Source organism: Spodoptera frugiperda, chromosome 28, assembly GCF_023101765.2.
Source record: "Spodoptera frugiperda isolate SF20-4 chromosome 28, AGI-APGP_CSIRO_Sfru_2.0, whole genome shotgun sequence".
NCBI classification, from domain to species: Eukaryota; Metazoa; Arthropoda; class Insecta; order Lepidoptera; family Noctuidae; genus Spodoptera; species Spodoptera frugiperda.
This window is the reverse complement of record NC_064239.1, coordinates 274,273-294,605: the sequence shown is the minus strand read 5'-3', so window position 1 is coordinate 294,605 and position 20,333 is coordinate 274,273. Positions and strand designations below refer to the sequence as shown.

Here is a 20,333-nt window from a genome sequence, read left to right as displayed (position 1 = left end):
GAAACGCTAACTCAACGGTTTAGGAGTCAGTTACAGACAGCATCAAAAGGGGCGCTGAACTACATCACAAAAGCGGAGCTAAGTTATTATTAACACTCTGTGAGATAATTATAAATTTAAAAAAAAATATGTACATAATACACAATCAGTAATTAATTAGACAAACAAACGTAAATACCTATTTAAGTATACTTTACTGATTTATGAGTAATTATAATAGCGGGAATGATATCAAAAGCAACGGTTCCGTGTAAAATCATTCACATCTCGACATTTTATCCTGTTACATATCTGTCATTTTTGTGTTTTGGGTTTTCCGAACATACAAAGTGTATATAACTTTAACCTTTTTTACACGCTGATAACTAACTGTATTATCAACAACATTATAATAATATTAAATGGCGTAGTTAGGCGTAGGCGCCGGGTAGGTAGTATGGACTTTGTGTACCTACAAAGCCTCGTTTTCCTTAAAACATTGTCACAAGAGGCCTTAATAACGCGATAGCGATGCGCCCCAACCCCCAACTTGCCTAATGCAAGGTGCATGAGATGTACAGGATGCTATTCGCGTGTCGATTTTGAAAAAAAAAAACTTCTATTATTTTAGATTGTTTGGTAGTACTATGGAAAAAATATCCGTAATGTTCCTGTGTCGGTGACTAGATTGACTAGACATAGCAAGATCAATCTGTCCACCTTCTCAACAACTCTTCAGTCGTTGGTCACATCGATTAAGTAAGTATCAGCCACATGGGTGGAATTCATTAGATTCTGTAATCGAAAAAAATGGCTCTGCGGGGCTAAGCAGTCCCTTGTGACAACTCGACTGACGAAGTAGGCTATACATTTTTCTATTCCATTTGACTAAAGTTTATGTCATTTCTTGCGGACTATTTGAAGCGGTGGTTTTTTTTTTGGACTTCTCTCGCAATGGGTGAGGCGAGAGAGTGTCAGACTCTTACTGACTAAAAACCACCCCGTTCCTAGTCCTGCTTTTCGGAGCCCCAATTTTAAGCAGTGTGCTGCCACTATTTTGTATTTTATTTTACCTATATTACCTACAGTATTAACAGAGCCGCGTGCCATCACAATAGCAAGGTACAGTAAATAAAATATAGTTTCGTTTCATGGCAGTTTTATTAATCAATTAAATAATAACATTACGGATATGGAATTTCATTTATAACAAATGATAACATAACATAAAACATTAAATGATTATTCGTGACTTGTTATTGCTATCACAAATATCCGGAACGCCTGTCGAAACACGTATAGCAATATAATTAATTGTAATTCTAAGTGAAGTCACATTAGCAGGCACTTCCCGTCAGTACTCACAACCTACACTATGTGTTAGTAGTGGAACATTAACAACGATGCTAAAACACATCAAATATATCTCGTTACTGAACAAAAATCTGACATCAATCAACCTTTAAACTGCGTCTACTCTATACACGTTTATTTTGACATAGTTCCAATACATTTACATTAAAACGGATCGTAAATCTATGGAATATTTTCAACTTTGAAACATATTATATTTAGCCTCAACTTATTATAATATCAATGTATAGTGTTAACTTTATAAGCTCGTGTTTGTGAAGTAAATTGTGATGTTTATGTAATCGTTCAGACTTTGATACAAATAAGGAATTAAAGACACACACGTACATAACCAGATCGAAGTATAACCGCCCGTTACTACTCATTTATACCGTTTATATACAAATACCGACTACTTCTCTCGTTTCAATGTAAAGCTTCATTCATCGTGTGCTCTACACCGCAGTGCCATCTATCGGTACAACTACAACCTACTTCGTGTACAAAAATACCAATATAATACTATATTCGACAAAATACTATAAAATAATTTTAAAATTACTGGAATATTTTAATTTATAGCGCGTTATATGCCCGGGGTAGAGACGCCATTGTAATATAAGTAACAGTTTAGACACGTACTCCGGGCTCATAAAGATGTTACCATTTACCAACTAGAGAAACATAAAATAAACTCCATACAACCATTCATACAAACAACAATGCTCAGTGGCGATGAAAGTGCACTTGTTTAAATTAAGGACGAAATAGTAATATAATCTCTGCCTCCATCACATTGCTGGACAGAAACTTATTAAGACGTTGCCGACAACATAGAGAAACTGTGCAAGTGCATATAAATGCAGATAGTGTAAGTGGACGAAGTGTGACTTTATCATTGGAACATTAAAAGATAATATTATTTCTATTAAGGCCTTTGAATGACATACATACAACCGTTAGTGTTTATGATACACATAGGTGTGAGTATGTAAGTATTTCGCTACCACAGGACCGCGGTGCGCTGGATATTTGCGCGCGCCACACTTCGCAATATTACAATAGCCCCCGTCGCGACTAGTAACGAATTAAATCTCCGTGTAGTAGGTGGGCCTGTTGATCGCCAGCAGAGAGAATACATTCGGAAACACGTACGTCGTATTGAACCCGATCATGCCGTACGTGAAGTACTTATAACTCAGTTCTACTATAATTTTATTCTTGTTGTCTAGGCTGTCCTCCGAGTTGCGCAGTTGGTTCTTATCCTTCCCGAGCAGGGCGCACACGAAGGCATAAGACACGGATTTGCCAATGGCTCTGGTCGCGAGGACTCCACAGAAGCCGAGTATGGTTCTGAGGATGGTGCATCCCAACATCTCCTTGGAAGGCCAGATGATCTCGTAGGGCGGGTCCAGCGGACTGGCCACCATGTTACCGAGCTGGTAGTTGGTCCAGGAGCCGAACAGGATGCCCGCACACACGCTCACTATCATCGTGGTGTCGCCTCTGGAACATTTAATAAAACTTATATAGTGACTGGTAACCAATGTACTGTAAATAATGGTTTATTGACTGTCACGGAGCTATTTACAAAGTTGGTAATACAAGGGTGTGCTGTGTAGACATATTCATTATGATTCACTTTACATGATATCTTTGGGACCGATGCATGTGTAATTATCGATCTGTTCATGGTTTACAATCTCACCCATCTTTTTGAGATACTGTGCATTTTGAAATTTTATTTCATTTCATTAATCATAGTAGGTAGTTTTAATGAAAATTATTATTATATGAATTCTCAAAAAAAACCCTCTTTTTAAATATGCATTAATAGTGACTTGGCATGCAAACATTTATGAATAAGAAATAATTATATGCTATTATTTATGAATATAAATAATTGTTTGCTATGCATGTCAAGTAACTATTACTTTTGTATAGTGATTCAAAAGCAACGTATTTCTCATGACGCAAGCTGCACATGTACTAGCACATATTAGTGCAACATGTGATTAGAATAACACAATCTGTTCAGAATATGCTACATACATTATGCTATTTACTTTGTAAAGGCGTCATTTAGTAGCACTTGCGATCGAACTAACCCAAGAAGGCAGGGATTTTTGTGCCAAAGTAAACATAACTTTATATGACAATAATATTTCTTAGATTCGATCCAAAGTACAGAGTGATTATTTTTTCCTGGAAAGATATAGCTAGAGTGGCAATAAACATATTGTGTTTACATAGGCATTGAACTTATGCGTGCACAACCACGTGATTGGAGCGTGCACATCAATATGCTAGACAGCGGTGACACATACACACAAGCTTACGCATTGACTAGCAATGCAGACACCGGAAAATTTTAAAATATCAAAACACACAAGACGTTTTTGGTCTTATGGTTTTGTTATAAAATCGAAAACCGTTTTTCTGATGACAGTCTTTGTTCTGTAGTGACGTCTTAAGGCTGGAGTGATGATGATAGTGTATGTCATAGAACCCAGATATGAGGAAATAGTTTCGTATTAATTTTCTTTAAGATAATTAATATTAACACAGCCAAGAATCTTATATTAATATTGTGCGTCAATGTGGTATTGATAATTGTCAACGATCAATTGACCATGAATTGATTGTTATGAAGCCGGAAATAATCTCTGGTCAATTAACGCATAGAAATTCGCTCACATTAATTTAAATAGTGAGAAACTTTTTCAATTCAAACTAAAATATACTACATAGTGTATATTTGACTACTAACTTAGCATAACATTATCTCTTGTCTTACTGATAGTCAATCTTTTTTATTTAATGAGGAAAATAAAAGTTGCTTCTCACCTGGTAGGCGTCCATTTATCAGCATTAGGATGGAATACGATGACTAGAATGGAGGAGGCTATGACGAGGAACGGTGAGAGCTGCGAGGTGAGCAGGAACCCGTCGAGTTGGTCCACCACCGGGATCAGCACCGACACCAGCCCCGTCGCCAGGAGTAACCCTGCTGCTATGTCCTGGAACAGGTGGAAACATCATTAGATGTGGTTTTAACTACTGATTTTCCACCCAAATTAATATGGTTAACAAACGAAATGTGGATTTACTATAAGCACCTAAGTATCTGTGTACAGTTCTACCTAATAGGTTGGATATTTTTTTTAAATAAATAGTATGCCTGCCAGTCAGTTGCCTTTTTTTTGAGGTGGGAATATCATCCAATGACTTCTTCCGCCTTTGGTAAGGCGAGAGGCACAGTGTCAGACTCTTACTGACTAAAAACCACCCCGTTCCTTCTCCTGCTTTTCGACCCGGAGCCCCGGTAAACCCGCTAGTAGTCCGCAGCTCCGGAGCCAGTCAGTTGCCTAAGTTTGGAACCAGACACAACTAGTTTTGGAAGTAGGACGAATGCCATTGACCTCCGTTGTCTAATTAAACGACCGGTACATTAGAGTGTGAGAGATCGTCCGCTTCCTGGCAATTCACTTTCTTTGAGAACTCTCGTTTGTTCACTAAGTATAAATAGCGTGAATTTAATGATGTGAAATTAGAAAGACTAGTATTGTCGAATTTCGAAACTTAAATTAAAAGTATCTTGTAATTATGTCAAGAGTAAGTAACTAGGCAGGTAGTCTAAAGTAGTCTTAATCTGAATTCACTTTGCAACTTAGATATTCTTAAACTTAATGTTTATGTATTATAATTATCAAAAGGTATAAAATTCTTTACCAAAGAAATGAATAGATGTTACATAATATTATGTACATACATTATCCACAAAGGGACAACGTAAAGTGTGCCTTAACTTTAAGTGTTTACATACATAACTAATACTTATTGGAACAATTTTCTTTGAAAACCAACAGATTTAATGAACAAACAATAATATATTCTCGCACTATGTTCACAATGCCTGTCGTTAAAAGTTATTGAATAGCCACGAGTGTTACTATATGTTACAGTTGCATAACCATTAACCAGTTATTCAGTACCAATAGAACCCTGGTCAATAGACCACCAGTTATTCTATATAGAAAACAAATTATCTGACGTTTAATAACCTCTTTTTATAACTAAGATGATAATCGAATTCTGATAGATAATCAGCAAATGATAAATAATGGAATATCATTATCTTCTGACAATAGTATTCTATTAGTAACGGTTTCTACTATATATTAAAAAGATAACTAATATCTAGCGTCGCTGATTGCTTATCATCATTTGATCTGTCTTACTTTTGCTGCATAAAAAATAGTAATTTTTATTAAGTTATTTTAAAACTTACCAATACACTATGCATTCCCAGATAGACCCTGCTGACACAGATCAGCGTGCACCACGAGACTGCGATGACCACCCCCCAGTGCACGGGATACTGGTACCTATCCATGGTATACAACAACACGGAGAATGGTATGGACACTCCCACCATAGCGTGGGTCGATGGCATCCCGTACTCTACCGCCCATTTCTGCTGCAGCTTCTTCACTGGGTAGCCGGGACGAGGCCAGCGGATGATGTCTTTGAAGCCTTGACCTGGAAGTAGGACAATACGACATTTTAAATTTATAAATAAGAGTTCAGTAACTACTGCCTTAGTGTTCGCTAATTATGGAATATATTTTTGGCGGCTGTACTTCCAAACCTATATGAACTTTAAACCTTCAAAAAAGGCCGGTACAGCACTTGTAACTTCTGTACTGCTGCGGGTGTTTATGGACGGCGCTAAGCCACTAAGCACTTACCAATAGGAGCTCGTTTGCCCCTGACTCCACAAAAAAGCGCGACTGGATGCTGAGGATCCCGCATGGAGCCATGGATACGTGAAGTTGGTTTCTATACCGTTCAGAGATTTAAACACGTGATAATACGTTATTAATGTTTACTATAAACTAATGTATATATACTCTAGTAATCAACTCAAGTTTATGGTAAAAAAGTGTTAAGATATTAAGTGGCGTAACCATCAGAGATAGTTTTCATTACTTTTAATTTTGTACTTAACTGGCTTGAAATGGTTAGATAATATATAAAAAAAAAACATCTTAATGCACACTGCAATTGACGTGGCATAATGTTCATTACAGGTAATATTTTTATGGGGAAAAACACAGTTTATTTCATTTTACGTTGCGTTTTTTATGAGTTTCGGATATCAGTGGAATTCCTAAACTTAAGATTAGGTGTTTTACAGTTCACAGGCACATTTTTTGTAAAAGATAGTCGCAAATATATGATACCTACTAGGTTACTACGTACATATAATAATATAACACGAGATAGCAACGTGAACATCAGGCATACCAGATAAATCTTACGATTATTCGTTATTTGTTATCTTGAGTTTTTATCTCTTATATTTAAAAAGTATATTTATTTATTACTACCTCTTTGGTCTAGAAGCATGTAAGTTTAATTACTGATTAAGGCCGTCAGTTTAATTCTTGGATAAGACATTAGCTGATTAGCTCACTGATAACTCAAGGACTCGAATTAAGTTTCGTGTATAGGATTAACTGGCTATAATATAAGTAGCAACATATTATTTTAGTATGTGTGTCTGTATTGACCTGTAGGACTATGTAATTGACTGGACTCCTAGTTCATTTATTAAACATAAGACAAACACAAACTTAGTACCTAGCAATATGTATCTTAGATACAAAGTAAGTGTACATTCCCATCATACTATCACCTACTGTAATTTTTAATAGATTTTCAACCTTATACACTTTAGTCATAAAGTCGAAAATGCACTGTATATATACTATGTACAAATCTAAAATGTGCATTTACAACTTGATGACAGATAAACTTTGTAAATACTTTTGATAAGTATCAGTTGTAATTAATTACTCAACTGGAAATATTGGTCAAACATTGTGACTCATTCATTAGCCTCACTTATTACATCAATAGTCGACTATAGCCCTATATTCATATCATTTTAAAATTATATTTAAACATGGCGCGAGTTATAAGTATGTTGATATACTCAATATTATCAATTACTCACACATATTTTATTTACTTATCTGATTAAGAACAAGATTACACTATACTATGAAACCTGATTCATATTGCAGTTGTTTTTCTAAATAGTTTAATGTTCTTTTATCTTGAAATATAAAAAGATGTACATTTGAAAGTCATATTTCCTCGTTTTTATCACTTTTTTTTATCAAGTATTGCACTTGTAATGCAACATGCAGTTTTATTAACATACAAAGTTTAATGTGTTGCACTGTTATAAACTTCTATCACAATGTAAAAGATATTAAGATGACAAATGAAGCCATAAAAACTTGTCATTTATGTACTTAAACCTCTAAAAACTATATGATCATGGAATCACATTATTATTATAAATGTGAAACTTTATTGTTTGGATGTTTGTCCATCAAACACACTAAAATTATTATGATCTTATTGAATACATTTTGATGAAATCTGTTATACAGACAGTGTATGAGCTGACTTGGGTGATGATACTTTTTATCGCAGAAACGGCGTATTTACATATCATACATTTATTAAGATTTGATTGTTTGACAATTGTAAAGTGATTGGTACAGATAAAGTATTGTTGTAATACTTTAGACAACAATTTGTCATTGAGTACATTAACATAAGAATGTCAATGCCAAGTCACTAAGTTAGTTACTTAGCCCGGCCTTGGTGTTACACTGACAAAAAAATTACAATAGTAAACTTCAATAAATAATGGCTAATACTTATTAATAGCAATCCTATTATAAAGCAATAAATAAAGGTGATTATAATCATAAGTAATGTATCATAGTTATTATGCTTTAAAAATATCTATAGGGTAACTAACTTCTGCCAGTGGCTTCACTCTCATTCCTATGTGATAAAAAGTAGCCTATTCCTATATACCTATATTTTTCCAGACCGTAATCTACCCTTGTTCTAAATTTCATCCTGATTGCTCCAGCCGTTGTGATGTGATTGAGTAATAAACATACAAACAAACTTCTTACTAACCTGTACTAAGTCTTAGATGTAAATACATTGTATAGCAGCATGTTAGTGCCTAATGGGCACATCTGCCTAGCCTTTCAGGGATGAAAGGTGTGACATTGTATTGTACTAAATCTTCAAATATTAGAGTTTTACAATGGAAATATTAGAATTAAAGGCCTAGTAACACCTGTAGGCTATAATTACAACCTCATGGCCATATGAGGTCACCACTATCAGTTTTGGTTCTACTATAAAACCATTCTATATTTAGATCAATAACTCAGAATACTCTAGAACCATACATTTAGTTTAATAAAATGTGCTATCTATACAACCTACTTTATCATATGACTAATGTTTATTTGTAATGTACCTACTTAAAAGATTTTTCTGTTTACATTTAAAATGACAATTCAACTTCCTCATATTGTCAAATTTCCTTGTTCAATTTTCGACTTTATTACAAAAAGTTAAAGTCTAAAATTGATTTAAAGGGTTTTTTTACATTTTGTGGTAGCTTGCTATCTTGGTTCATTCCCTATTTTATATGATAATAAGTTTAGTTTCACCAAATTAGAATCTTGCACATAGGAAACAAGTAAAAAGCATAATTACACTGAAGACTTTTATATGAAAAGTTAATTTAAAAATCAGTAAAGAATTTTCTTTATAACTAGAAATTCTGTAAGAAAATACTTTACAGATAATGTTAAGAATATGAATGCAAACAATACAATAACTCATTAAACTGTTCATATTTGCAGCAACAATGTGGAGTTGTGGACACATAACATATCATGAATCAACTAATACATTCTCAACCTTATCACAAAAGAATAAGGTTCACAAATGAGTGTATCTTGACATGCTGCCCTGTATATGTGTTATAAGGCTTATAATTGTCAACAGTCCAGCCAGTGATGTTATCAAACATTGCTACATCATGTTATTGTGTCTATTGCTCACCGAGATCAGGTTTCAGACTCCTGTACACAATAAATAATGCAATCTATTCAGCTATTCATGTCCGGTCCTGTGGTTTGTGGAGATATAGGTACTGCTACTGAATAGGGACTTTCAATTGAAGCTAATAATAAAATTATAGTATCAGCCACTTAGGTAATGTAAAGCCCTGTAGGACTGATATAAAGTAAGCAATTGAGATAAATTTAGGTTAATATACTTACCAATATACATGACTACAGTCCACACCAGCACCACCCTCCTGCCAACAGCTCCATCAATGTTCCAGAACCAAAACGGAATGAAGGTTGCGTAGAATATCTCGTCCCCCAGCTCGGTGCCCAGCACGAACAGGTAGTACCAGAACTTGTTGTCTATGCGACACTCCACCACATCCTTCCCGCCGCTGTCGCCAGAACTATCGGTGTCATACGCCGAGGACTGCGAACTACTCGATATGTTACTTGGAATCCTCTTGTGCTGCTTCACATCAGACTCCTCAGTCAAACGGTCCACTCTGTCTGAATGTACCACTTCGGTTGACACTGATTCCTTCTCTTGTGTACTTTGATTGCTTTTATAAGTTACACCAAAAAAGTTTTGTACTTTAATCACTAATAATGGATCCTTTAAATACTCTATAATTTGTTCCCACATGGTCGAGCCTTCTATTATTCTAACACAGCCGCAAGATTCGTGTAACACACACTTCCTATATTAAACAAAAATGCGGATGAAATCACCGTTTTCTCTCAAGTTTCTGGAGTTTTATGAAGTTCTTGACAATTTACATGACACCCAACTTGACATTAGATTGACGTATCAATTTGACATTGACAACGTCTTCAAGATTTTTAGACGGTAAGGTGTGATTAAAAAAGAAAATTAGGTTCTTTTTACACAAATCATAATTTATACCACAGTATTTCATATTTTGATTTTTAATTAACTTCAATAGATTTTCTGTACAATCTATTATTGTCAACTAAGTGAAGTTAGTAACAAATCCCGCTGAGGAAATTAGTTTATTCTTCAATACGTCACTACTTGTGTCAACTGTCAAGGCTGTCAAAAAAGTTTTTGCCCGTCAATGAGGTTGTTTGACCCGCAAATATTATTTTGCGAAGTTATTTCATGCAAATTAACTTTTGTAAAGAAAATTCTTTTAATTTTATGAATACCAGGCCCTCATAATAAAGCTACTCGATCGAAAAGTCGTGATTTGAAGCAAGTGTTTCATGTGAGTGTTCTATAATTTATTAATCACTTTGTTATTCTTGATATATTAATTATCTGTTTATCTACTTCTTACTTTTGGTTTATTAGACTTATATCATTTTATTTTATCAAGATATTTTGTTTTGTTCTTTTCTAATACTGTAACAAATTAATCCGAATATTTTAAGTGTCACTTTAAAATTATGACAATTTATGAAGTTACTCAGTATTTTTTTAAATTCATGCCATCACAAATCTAGTTGTAAATAATTAGAAATTACCTAAAAATTTTATACAATCAGCTGCTTTTGGTTCAAGTAAGTTTTCCATTCCTATTGGATTCTTATTGGTCAGCTTCACCTGATGATAAAATAAACTTCTTTTTTTTATATTATAAGTTAGTTAGTTTTTAAAGTTAAGTAGTTTTTGTATTGTTTATATTGCATTGCTTTGATATGACATTCAAAATTATTTTAAAGTAACTGCCATAACAGTATTATAGCAAATAGTAGAAAATATTTCTAGCACCGTTTCCGATGTCATACTGAAGTTTTGTAGACCTAGTAGTTAATGGTAAAATTAGTGTGAATTCGAACCATTCTTATCAAGACTCTAATTAATATGTTTATTATTAAATAGAAAAAAAAATGGAAAGCTTTACCTTTCTTGGAGGACAAGCTAAACATGACAAACCATGAAATCAGCTATGGTTTAAACAATAGCTACATAGAATTAGAGTTAGTTAGATTATGTAAATGTATTTAAATGAAAATAAGGATAAGTTAATAAAGGCCTATTTTTCATTTGTTTTCTTATTTCATATTTTCTTTTGATTTTTTGTTGATTTGCAGCAAAAATGATATGATTTCGGTAATAGATCTAATAAGAATATTACTTCCTATTTGCTTTCTTATTCTACATTTTACAGGGATAATTTAGGTGTTGTTAATTCATAAGTTATCATTAATTTTTATATAACCTGTTAAATATTATAATTTGATATCCATTTTCCATTCAGATTAAATACTTTTTGAGGTATTGGTTATCAGTACCTGGTTTCGTTAATATTCCATTGTGATACAAAATCACTAGATTTCAATTACATTGTTAATGAATCTATTATAACTGAGATAATGGTGTAATGTAATGTTTTATCTCATCACTCCATTCATAACTAAGTACATTCATATTATTATTTGTAAATGTATTTTAAAACTATAATTGACTGTAGCACTATTATCTTTTGCCAACTTGATAGTGAGTTCCAACTGTCTGCTAGGTTTATTAATTGAATATGTAGTACATTTGTGACTCTAAGTTGATAATTCCTAGAAAAATGCACATTAAATGTGCCTCTCATTTTTCGACGACATTCATGTTTGGGTACCATATACTAAGATCAGGCATGTTTTACTACACTGACCCCATAGTAAGTACAGCAACAGTCAAAAATAATACTGTGTTTGACTTAAAAATCGTATGAGAAACCTCTTACACAACAGTCCCTCTCTACTCTCCTCTTCCTACGCGAAGTACGCGCATTTTACTTAAATAGTTACCTATATACTTTCTAAGCATAATTAAATTACTTGATAATTCGTATTAGCAGCTAGCATGTGCATCGTCACTATCTCGAACACATAAACGACAATTGTAGCATGTACGAAGACAAACAAGCCTACATAAACACTACAATAAGTATCAACTGCATTCTCCAGTCAGTTGCTTACTGAACTACAGCCAACTACATGTGTCGCCGTAACTTTGAAGTAACATTTAATGAATACATCTTCAATGATTAGATTAGTACCTAATTCTTGTTCAACACATAACGTACGTACATTGTTAGAGTATGTGAATCTCGCAGATAAAGTAATTGTCCCGAACGGTCTATTATCAGAGTTCTCTCCAATAAATAATGACCGCGGTGATAAGGCTTCTGGCCAATACTCGGCCACTATGTACTTGCGCATCGCACGCGAATGTGGACAAACAGTGCTGGGGACACAGTGTTAAACTCTTGGATGTACAGTGATCTTTAAAAAGGGTTAAACATGACTGTTAAGTGACTTTTATAAGTGAGTGAAAAATAGAAGGTAATTTGTGTATGATAATTTCATATTTCTCTCATTAGTCTGGTTCATTTACGTGCTACATAACTACTTGAGTATCTTTTATATTAATTAACGCTGATATGACTGATGCCACCACACAACAACATTGCATCTGACTAACTGTCCTCTAATTACAATTAAATATTGAATGATGTAATCTATTAATGAGCAGATAGAAAACTAAAATAAGAAATATATCTAAAAAACTTTTCCATCTTAATAACAAACTGCTATACAAGGCAAAATCGTCCCAATCCCTGTGATAATAAGGACACTATGATTAACTAATACCATTGTAGCTACAATATGTTTACTACTCGATCTCCGATAGTAATCTACTCTGTTATAGTTACGCATGTTGTATGCTCATAGAGACGTAGATCAATCGTAATCGGTTGATAGTGGTTATAATTGATCGTTATCGTGTCATAGGTCGGAAAACATTGCAAATGGCGACGGAGGAGGACATCGACACTCTCAAACTATATTGGGATCACTTCTTCAAAGCGGAGACTGGTACTTATGAGGTAAGCAGAAAGCATAGATAAATATTTCCTTTCTGAAAATACCAATTTGGTTTGTTTTTTACAAGGCGTAAGTAGGAACCCCATTATCTAACTGTTATATTATAACACCATGCCGTTAAATCCCCGAAGGGATAGGCAGAGCTGCACAATGTACCTACACATAGGCATTAGTAACACTGTCCTATTGGATTATGAATGAGTTTTATTCAATAACGAATGAATGAATATTGCCTATAATATTTGTACGATTTCATCTCGATAAGTATGTATGTAATATCTAATTGTTAAATAAGTATTTGTAACAGAAATGTCGTAATCTGCGAACTTGCGTATTCCAGCGGTCATTGAACTTTATCGTGGAATATTATTATGTTCTGGCTCTCTCCCCTCTGGCTCTGGTCGAAGTGTCACGTCCGCATGGCTCTTTAAAAACACTAACGCAGATTTACTTTAAGATTCTGGAAAAAGTTCTCCCTCTTTTGTATTTTTGTTGATTTTAAACTTATCTTCCTGATACCCTAACAAATAAACAGAGTAAAATATCTCATATTGGTATCTAATACTGCTACTTACTTATAGAGTTAATGCAATAGTAGCGCATAGCTAGCGAGTAGCCACGAAATAGGAAAGTGGTCGGCTATTATCCAATTGAGGCGCGGTCATGCTCGACTGCGCTAACACGCTAAACTGAAATACTTAATTTATTGCACAATGCAACATTAAGTTGTACCTACTTTTATGGTAGTAGTATCAGCTGACCAACATTTAATTCTTTTGAAATGTTGCCCTACTAAGATACCAACCACTCTAAGATTTTCTCCTGTGTCATGGGTGCGTTTACAAACATACAGGTTCACATACATAATATGCTCCATACGGGAATCGAACCCGCTACACGTTATGAGGCAGCCACCACGCCAACCCTGCAGTCGAAATAAGTGCTAAATAGAAACTTCGACTAATGGTCGACTCAACTATTTGGGTCTAGTTCTCAAGATTCGACTTTTAATATGATATTAATCAAAATTCAAGAAAAACAACTCAAAGACTTGTTCTATTTGATAAATATATTTTGCAAAAAAAAACCAATAGTTTGTAAGCACCGTTGTTTAATAAGATGGTTGGTTCCAGAAATCGACATGGCTGGACTTGTTTCTAGCCGAGTTCCTGATCCGCGTCAACGAGGGCGCCAACCCGAAGGAGCTGATCAAGTTCTGGTGAGGATACTACCTTGCATAACGTTTGAAAACTCCTTTTATTGCTGCTAATGGGTATACATACATATTAGGTGGAACGCTCACTTTTCTCCAGTTATGTTTGGGTTCTTCCCATGTTAAAAGGAGCAAGCTTAGTGGATATCTATACAGATTTTCGTTAATCAAACACAAGGTAATACTCCATTTGAAAACAAAACATTGTTACCTTACCTTACCTTGCGCTTACCACCTCTTGACGTCGAGGCAAACAGAGGAGTTGAACGTGATGTTTTTTTTCCATAAAGGTAAAGCCTAGTCTGGCTTATATCATTGTACACTTTTTGTGAAGACACTATCATTATAAAATATCGTTTGTACGTCAGTCCTGTGAGCGGGGTGGTGACGCTGGTGGGGTGCGAGCTGCTGTGCGGCATCCACCGCGTGACGTCATCCATCAACACGCACTACTCCGTGCCGCTGCCCATCCTCGACACGTCCACGCCGGCGCCCGCGCCCACGGCCGGTGGTGGCCAGCCACATAATGAGGGAAACGGTGATAATGCCAGTGAGTACTAATACCATCATCATCTCAATCACAATAAGTCGATTGCTGACCATAGGCAGGGTAGGTATCTACCAAAATAAACAATTTCTGACCAGCCGTTTCAAAGCTTAAAATGGTCGAACTAAAGTTATTTTTTTCAAACTATGTTGTAGATATAATCAGATAATTTCATTTATCTGGAAAATAATGGAAACTACCGTATAACAAATCCTGTATAAGGTCCTATTATCCATGTTCTTGCAGACACAGAACAAAAGCCAGACGAGCAGAAGGCAGGTCTCACAAGTTTATTCACACGCACCAACACGCAGTCTTCCGAACAGATACTCAGGAAGTACCTGCTGGGCGGCGTGGCCTGGAGGTGCCTCGTGCTGCTCAAAGCTCTGGGAGTTGAGGTGAGGAACCAGCTCCACTATCATCAGAGTCAAAGTCAAATCATTTATTGCAATTAGACTAATATAAGACACTTTTGACTGTCAATTATCGAGAGCAAGCAAGCAAGCAACAGTTCCCGAGCGAAGAAAATTTCATTGGGTTTAAAATTTGCGAATAATCTCTATCTTTATATATAATTCTTCTGTAAGTGTGTATGTCACTGAACTTCTCTTAAACGACTGGACCGATTTTGATGAAATTTTTTGTGTGTGTTCAAGGGGATCTGAGAATGGTTTAGATTCACAATTTTGTCCGCTGGACAATGGTTTTTTAATTAATTTTTAATTTTGACAGGACAACGTCTGTCGGGTCCGCTAGTAATATATAAAAACCAATTGCTGTTCGTTGGTCTCGCTAAAACTCGAGAACGGCTGGACCCATTTCGCAAATTTTGGTCTTGAATTATTTGTGGTACTCCCTGGTTTAAAAGGTGAGAAAAAATGTTTGAGGCAGTACGAAGTTTGCCGGGTCAGCTAGTTCGTAATAAAAATACCATAGCTTTTGATATAATCTAATTGGAATAAAAAACAAATGCTTTGACTTTGACCGTGACATAAAAATTGACTGCTTTAAAGTGATATTTAATTGAACCACTTTTACAATACGATAATTTTATCAAGCGACTGACTACTGTACGAGTACTAGATGTCACTATGTGCAGTTGTTACAAGTTGCTTGATAACCTTTTACACGGCGACTGACTATTCTAAATATACTTCAATAATTTCACAACTTCCTCTAAACTAGTGATAAAGATTGATCTTTGTTTTGCAACTAGACTAATTTTAAACAAACCATCGTAGAGTTATAGAAATTGTAACTGTGGTTATACTTCTGCTTATACCTTCTGAAAGTAAGACGCGTGATGTTACACTATATACTTACTGTGTACATTAAATTGAAATATCAAATGGTTTTATTTTATACCAACACAAAGATTCAGATTATTCCGAGCTTACAACCATACCATAGGTAAAGTATTAGTAAATACAAATGTTCGTTTCAAAGAAAGCTAATTTCTAATTTTAAGAAAAAAACCAATTTAATGTTGAATTTCCTACATTATTGAAGCTTAAATACAATACCCTGTAATCACCAATGGCTCACTACAATCGTTATCCTAGATGTTGGGATAGGGCTCGATTGCACGATAACAACACAATGCACTAGTATGCAGTGACATGCAGTACTATACGTAGCACTTATTTGTGTGTGCCCTGTTATCGGCGTGACGCGGGTCGCTACCTCGCGGTGCAGCGGAAACATGCGCTATCAAGACCGCTATAAAGGATCTGTAGTGTATACTGTCTTCACTTTTTTGGACTTTCCCATTCATAGGAAATTTTATTTAGGTACCCTAAAGTGTAGTCATACGTACGCAATACGCATACTAAATAATAACAAACCATTTTTATAATTGAAGTCTAAAATGTCGGTACAATTATTTGTGCCGTAACAATGCTTATTGGACACAAGTCTCGACTTACTAGGTATTAACAATTTCTAAAAACAAAATACTAATGATAGATACTTAGTCCATCCTGAAAATACAACACAAGACTCTGTGCTTGGTAATTGCACTGTACAGCATAAACAATTAATAATCAAGCCAAAACCCAGTATAGACTTTCTACAAAATTAATCAATGTAGGTATTTCAGTTTCACATATGGAAGTGTACAACACAAAGGTAGATTTATAAACAGACTTACATAGTTACCTAACAGTAATATACATACACAATCGTAACGGAACGCAACACATTACCGGGTCGGTCACAACTTGCCAAACTATCTCGTAGGTAATGTTTACGAGGAAACGCTATCCACTAGATATTATGTAAATTATTGCTATAGGTAATAAGCTCGCGCCCGATAAATTCGTCAAAAATATAAAAGTGATTTGTTCCCTAGTTTTTACTAAAAATAGGCTGAAGCAGTGGCCGGCTGTTACACGTGGTGTAGTGATAATATCTGTGATAAAACAGACAAACAAGCTCGTTTAGTGAGGTCTTCAATGAAATAATACATTATAAACAGTGATTAGTGGGCACATGTCACACCGCGCCCGGACCGACACACTCACTTGGTAACCAGATGATAAATGGGAATATTAACTTACATTACGGCTGTTATACAACTATTTTTGCAATATTTTTAATGTTTAATTGTGTTTATGTAAACTTATCATTCTGTTTTTTACAAATACGGAATTGTTATTTTGTTTGTTACATAAAAAGATTTTATATTTCGCTTTGCAAGGTCATCATTGGATTTGTTTTCTATTTAAAAAGAGTTATCAAATGAAAGAAAAATATCAATAATTACACAGAAGTTTCAGTTATTTTTTTGCAATTAGAGTACAACGTTAACTTCATGTACACTTGTACAGTCTAAGTCTAAAATTATATTAGTAATCAATATAGAAAACTTAGGCATTGAGAAGAGTAAATTGTCCAAAACTAATCTAACTATCTTATCTCACTACTACTATAAAATGCGATCATTTGTGTATTTGTGTGTATGTTTGTAACTCAATCACGTCAAAACGACTAAAGGGATCAAGATGAAATTTGGAACAGGAGTAGATTATGGTCTGGAGTAACAGATAGGCTTCTTTTTATTCTACTAGGACTGTGAAGCTACTGGTAGAAGCTAGTAAACTAGTGACCACACGGAGATATCTGTAAGCAAATATTATCTCTGTAGGCAAACGATTAATTAGTAACTTAGTTATTGTCACATCTGTTGACATGATTACAAGCACGTATTCAATTGGAGAGATAGGAGACCCCCTAATGTCATGTCAGCCTGCTTCTTGTTCGTGCAATGCAAGTGTTTTGTTACGTCGCCAATACAAGTAGTTGTTGGAGTTCGATAAACTATATCAGTGTTATTGATACGGTTGCACTTAGAAAGCGGTGTGGCAGGCCTACTGTTATGTCATTATGTTGCTATTGTAATATTGTGGTGTTGTAATAACCATAAGAGGTGAATAAAATGCCATCAAACTAAGTATGTAGATTGACAATACGGTAATTAATTATGAAACAAATGTATGAAGTTCCGAACATAAATATTATTTAAGCTATCAACAAAATAACTATAAGGAAAAAGTCCCGGAAATGTTACATATTGTAATCTAAATTCGTTATCTAACCGAAAACTATCTGAACTACGTATGTAAACTAAAAACTCTTCACTCTGGTGGACTATGTGGTATTGAGTGGGTTATTGAATCTGATTCTTAATGGAAAATAAAAGTTTATTGAAACCTTGATCAAAAATGTTATTTTTTGAGGAGGGGGGGAAGCATAAAATGCCCTTTCCTGCCTACGTTGAGGCTAGAAGGTATGTCAGACTCTTTCTGACTAAAAACAGCCGGAGCCCCGGTAACCCGCCAATTAGTCGGCAGCTCCGGGTCAGGCATCAGCCCTACTGGACCCCATCTGAGTGGTAGTGTTCGGATTGTGTCCACAAATTAATGTAGGTATTGATTTTATGCTGCAGGGCCTGTCGTGTTGCCGGCAGCTGAGCTCGGTGCTGATCTGGTTGTTCGGCGAGCTGAGCGGCGCCACCACCAGCACCACCAGCTCCGGCAGCGAGGCGGTACTGTCCCCCGCCACGCCGCGCACTCCCATACACCAGCTCTTCTCACATAAGTATGATAACTTATCTATTAACTTAAAATAATATTTTAGCTTTTAATTTGCACTGTGTAACATACATCGATTTTTTTGTTAAATATCGGCACTGCCCAGGAGAAGGAAGATAAAAAAGTTAAGAAGTTGACAAAATGTATTTGTGTCTCTTAGCCTATACATGGCAAGCGTTAAGCTTTATTAACTATATACACTTACTTCACATGTGACATTACGACCTGAATAAAATGTATGTAAAATGCAGTAGTTGTAGTTGCCTGCCATGTGACCATAAGCTTACTAACTTGTGAAAGGATGAATTTAACCTACACAAGTTGGTATAACGTTATTTGGAAGCAGATTTTAAACCAAATTATACCAAGATTTTTGTAACGAAGTACAGCAAAAGACGTCTTTAACAAATTGTGTAATTTGAAGATACATAAGACGTATAACTCAGTTAGATTATGTATTACGCGACAGACATGACCTGCCTACAGTAAACAGTGCTACATTGTAGCGCCGTCCTTTGTTAGGCACGGAGTGCTCGCCTGCTTATCTCCCGTGCAAATAAGCGCTGTGCCGAGGGAGCCCGGCACGGCACCTTGTATGCCCTTGACACCGTCACATATACATATTTTTTGTAATGATCGAAATTACTTCCTTTCCTATTCTGCTCTATTCCTTTGCGTTGATGCGTTAGCTACTCCATCTAAAACTTTCCCCTAAAATAGTTATCGATACTGTTGCTTCCAAAGATTAGTGCGCTTAAAAAACTCTTCTTCTGTTCTTGAACGCTTGCTTTCTGCCAGGGGATTCGCTCACCTAGAATTTGGATTTTTGCGTTTTCGAGCCTGTGGGAATATCGAGATAATAAGTAGCCTATGTTACTCGACGAAAGATGAGTTCAATAGTTTAAAAGCCCGCAAACAAACAATGAAATATTTCCTCTTAATAATTATTAGTACAGATTACACATTTTGTACTGATTTTTTACTGAATAAATAATGCGATAGAACGCATTGAAACCTTCTCGAATAAATCCCGAACTTATTTTACTACATGTTTACTTAAATGATAAAAATTTACGACTTGATACCGGCCTGCGTTCGCACTTACATTATATTTGTTGGTTCCGTTTAAAATGTAATTGCCGGTTTGTTGGTTTATGATTTAATAATATTGTTCTTTATTTTTAGAATATGGTCGAAACAGAAGCCGATTGGCGGGCAAACGTCCAAAATGCAGTCTGCGCCTGCTTCAGAGCGGGGCTCCGTTACTGGCAGGTAAACTATTTCTGCCCTAATTGATAGACTACGCAATTTGAAAATTAATAAATACTATAACAATCGTA

General features: G+C 35.3%; 2 protein-coding genes across 6 annotated transcripts in view; one reads left to right on the top strand and one right to left on the bottom strand.

Annotated features, from left to right (window-relative positions):
• Nucleotides 1-1,121: 1,121 nt before the first annotated feature.
• Nucleotides 1,122-10,084, bottom strand: LOC118265281 (sphingosine-1-phosphate phosphatase 1). Its single transcript, XM_035578090.2, has 4 exons — nt 9,510-10,084; nt 5,624-5,874; nt 4,180-4,352; nt 1,122-2,838 (listed from the first exon to the last, which is right to left on the bottom strand). Exons 1-4 carry the CDS (start codon nt 9,940-9,942, stop codon nt 2,421-2,423), a joined length of 1,275 nt encoding a protein of 424 aa, XP_035433983.1. The 5' UTR covers nt 9,943-10,084; the 3' UTR covers nt 1,122-2,420.
• Nucleotides 10,085-10,340: 256 nt separating this feature from the next.
• Nucleotides 10,341-20,333, top strand: part of LOC118265154 (lysosomal-trafficking regulator) — a 42,728-nt gene continuing 32,735 nt past the window's right edge. For 4 of the 5 annotated variants that reach the window (XM_050706178.1, XM_050706179.1, XM_050706175.1 and 1 more), the window contains exons 1-7: nt 10,341-10,525; nt 13,050-13,144; nt 14,276-14,361; nt 14,724-14,905; nt 15,149-15,300; nt 18,849-19,000; nt 20,179-20,265. In XM_050706178.1, the coding sequence (XP_050562135.1) occupies nt 13,067-13,144; nt 14,276-14,361; nt 14,724-14,905; nt 15,149-15,300; nt 18,849-19,000; nt 20,179-20,265 (737 nt within the window). In that variant the 5' untranslated portion in view covers nt 10,341-10,525; nt 13,050-13,066. Of the gene's footprint in view, nt 10,526-12,222; nt 12,600-13,049; nt 13,145-14,275; nt 14,362-14,723; nt 14,906-15,148; nt 15,301-18,848; nt 19,001-20,178; nt 20,266-20,333 lie in introns of those variants that run through there. The other variant, XM_050706177.1, reaches the window with a different exon arrangement.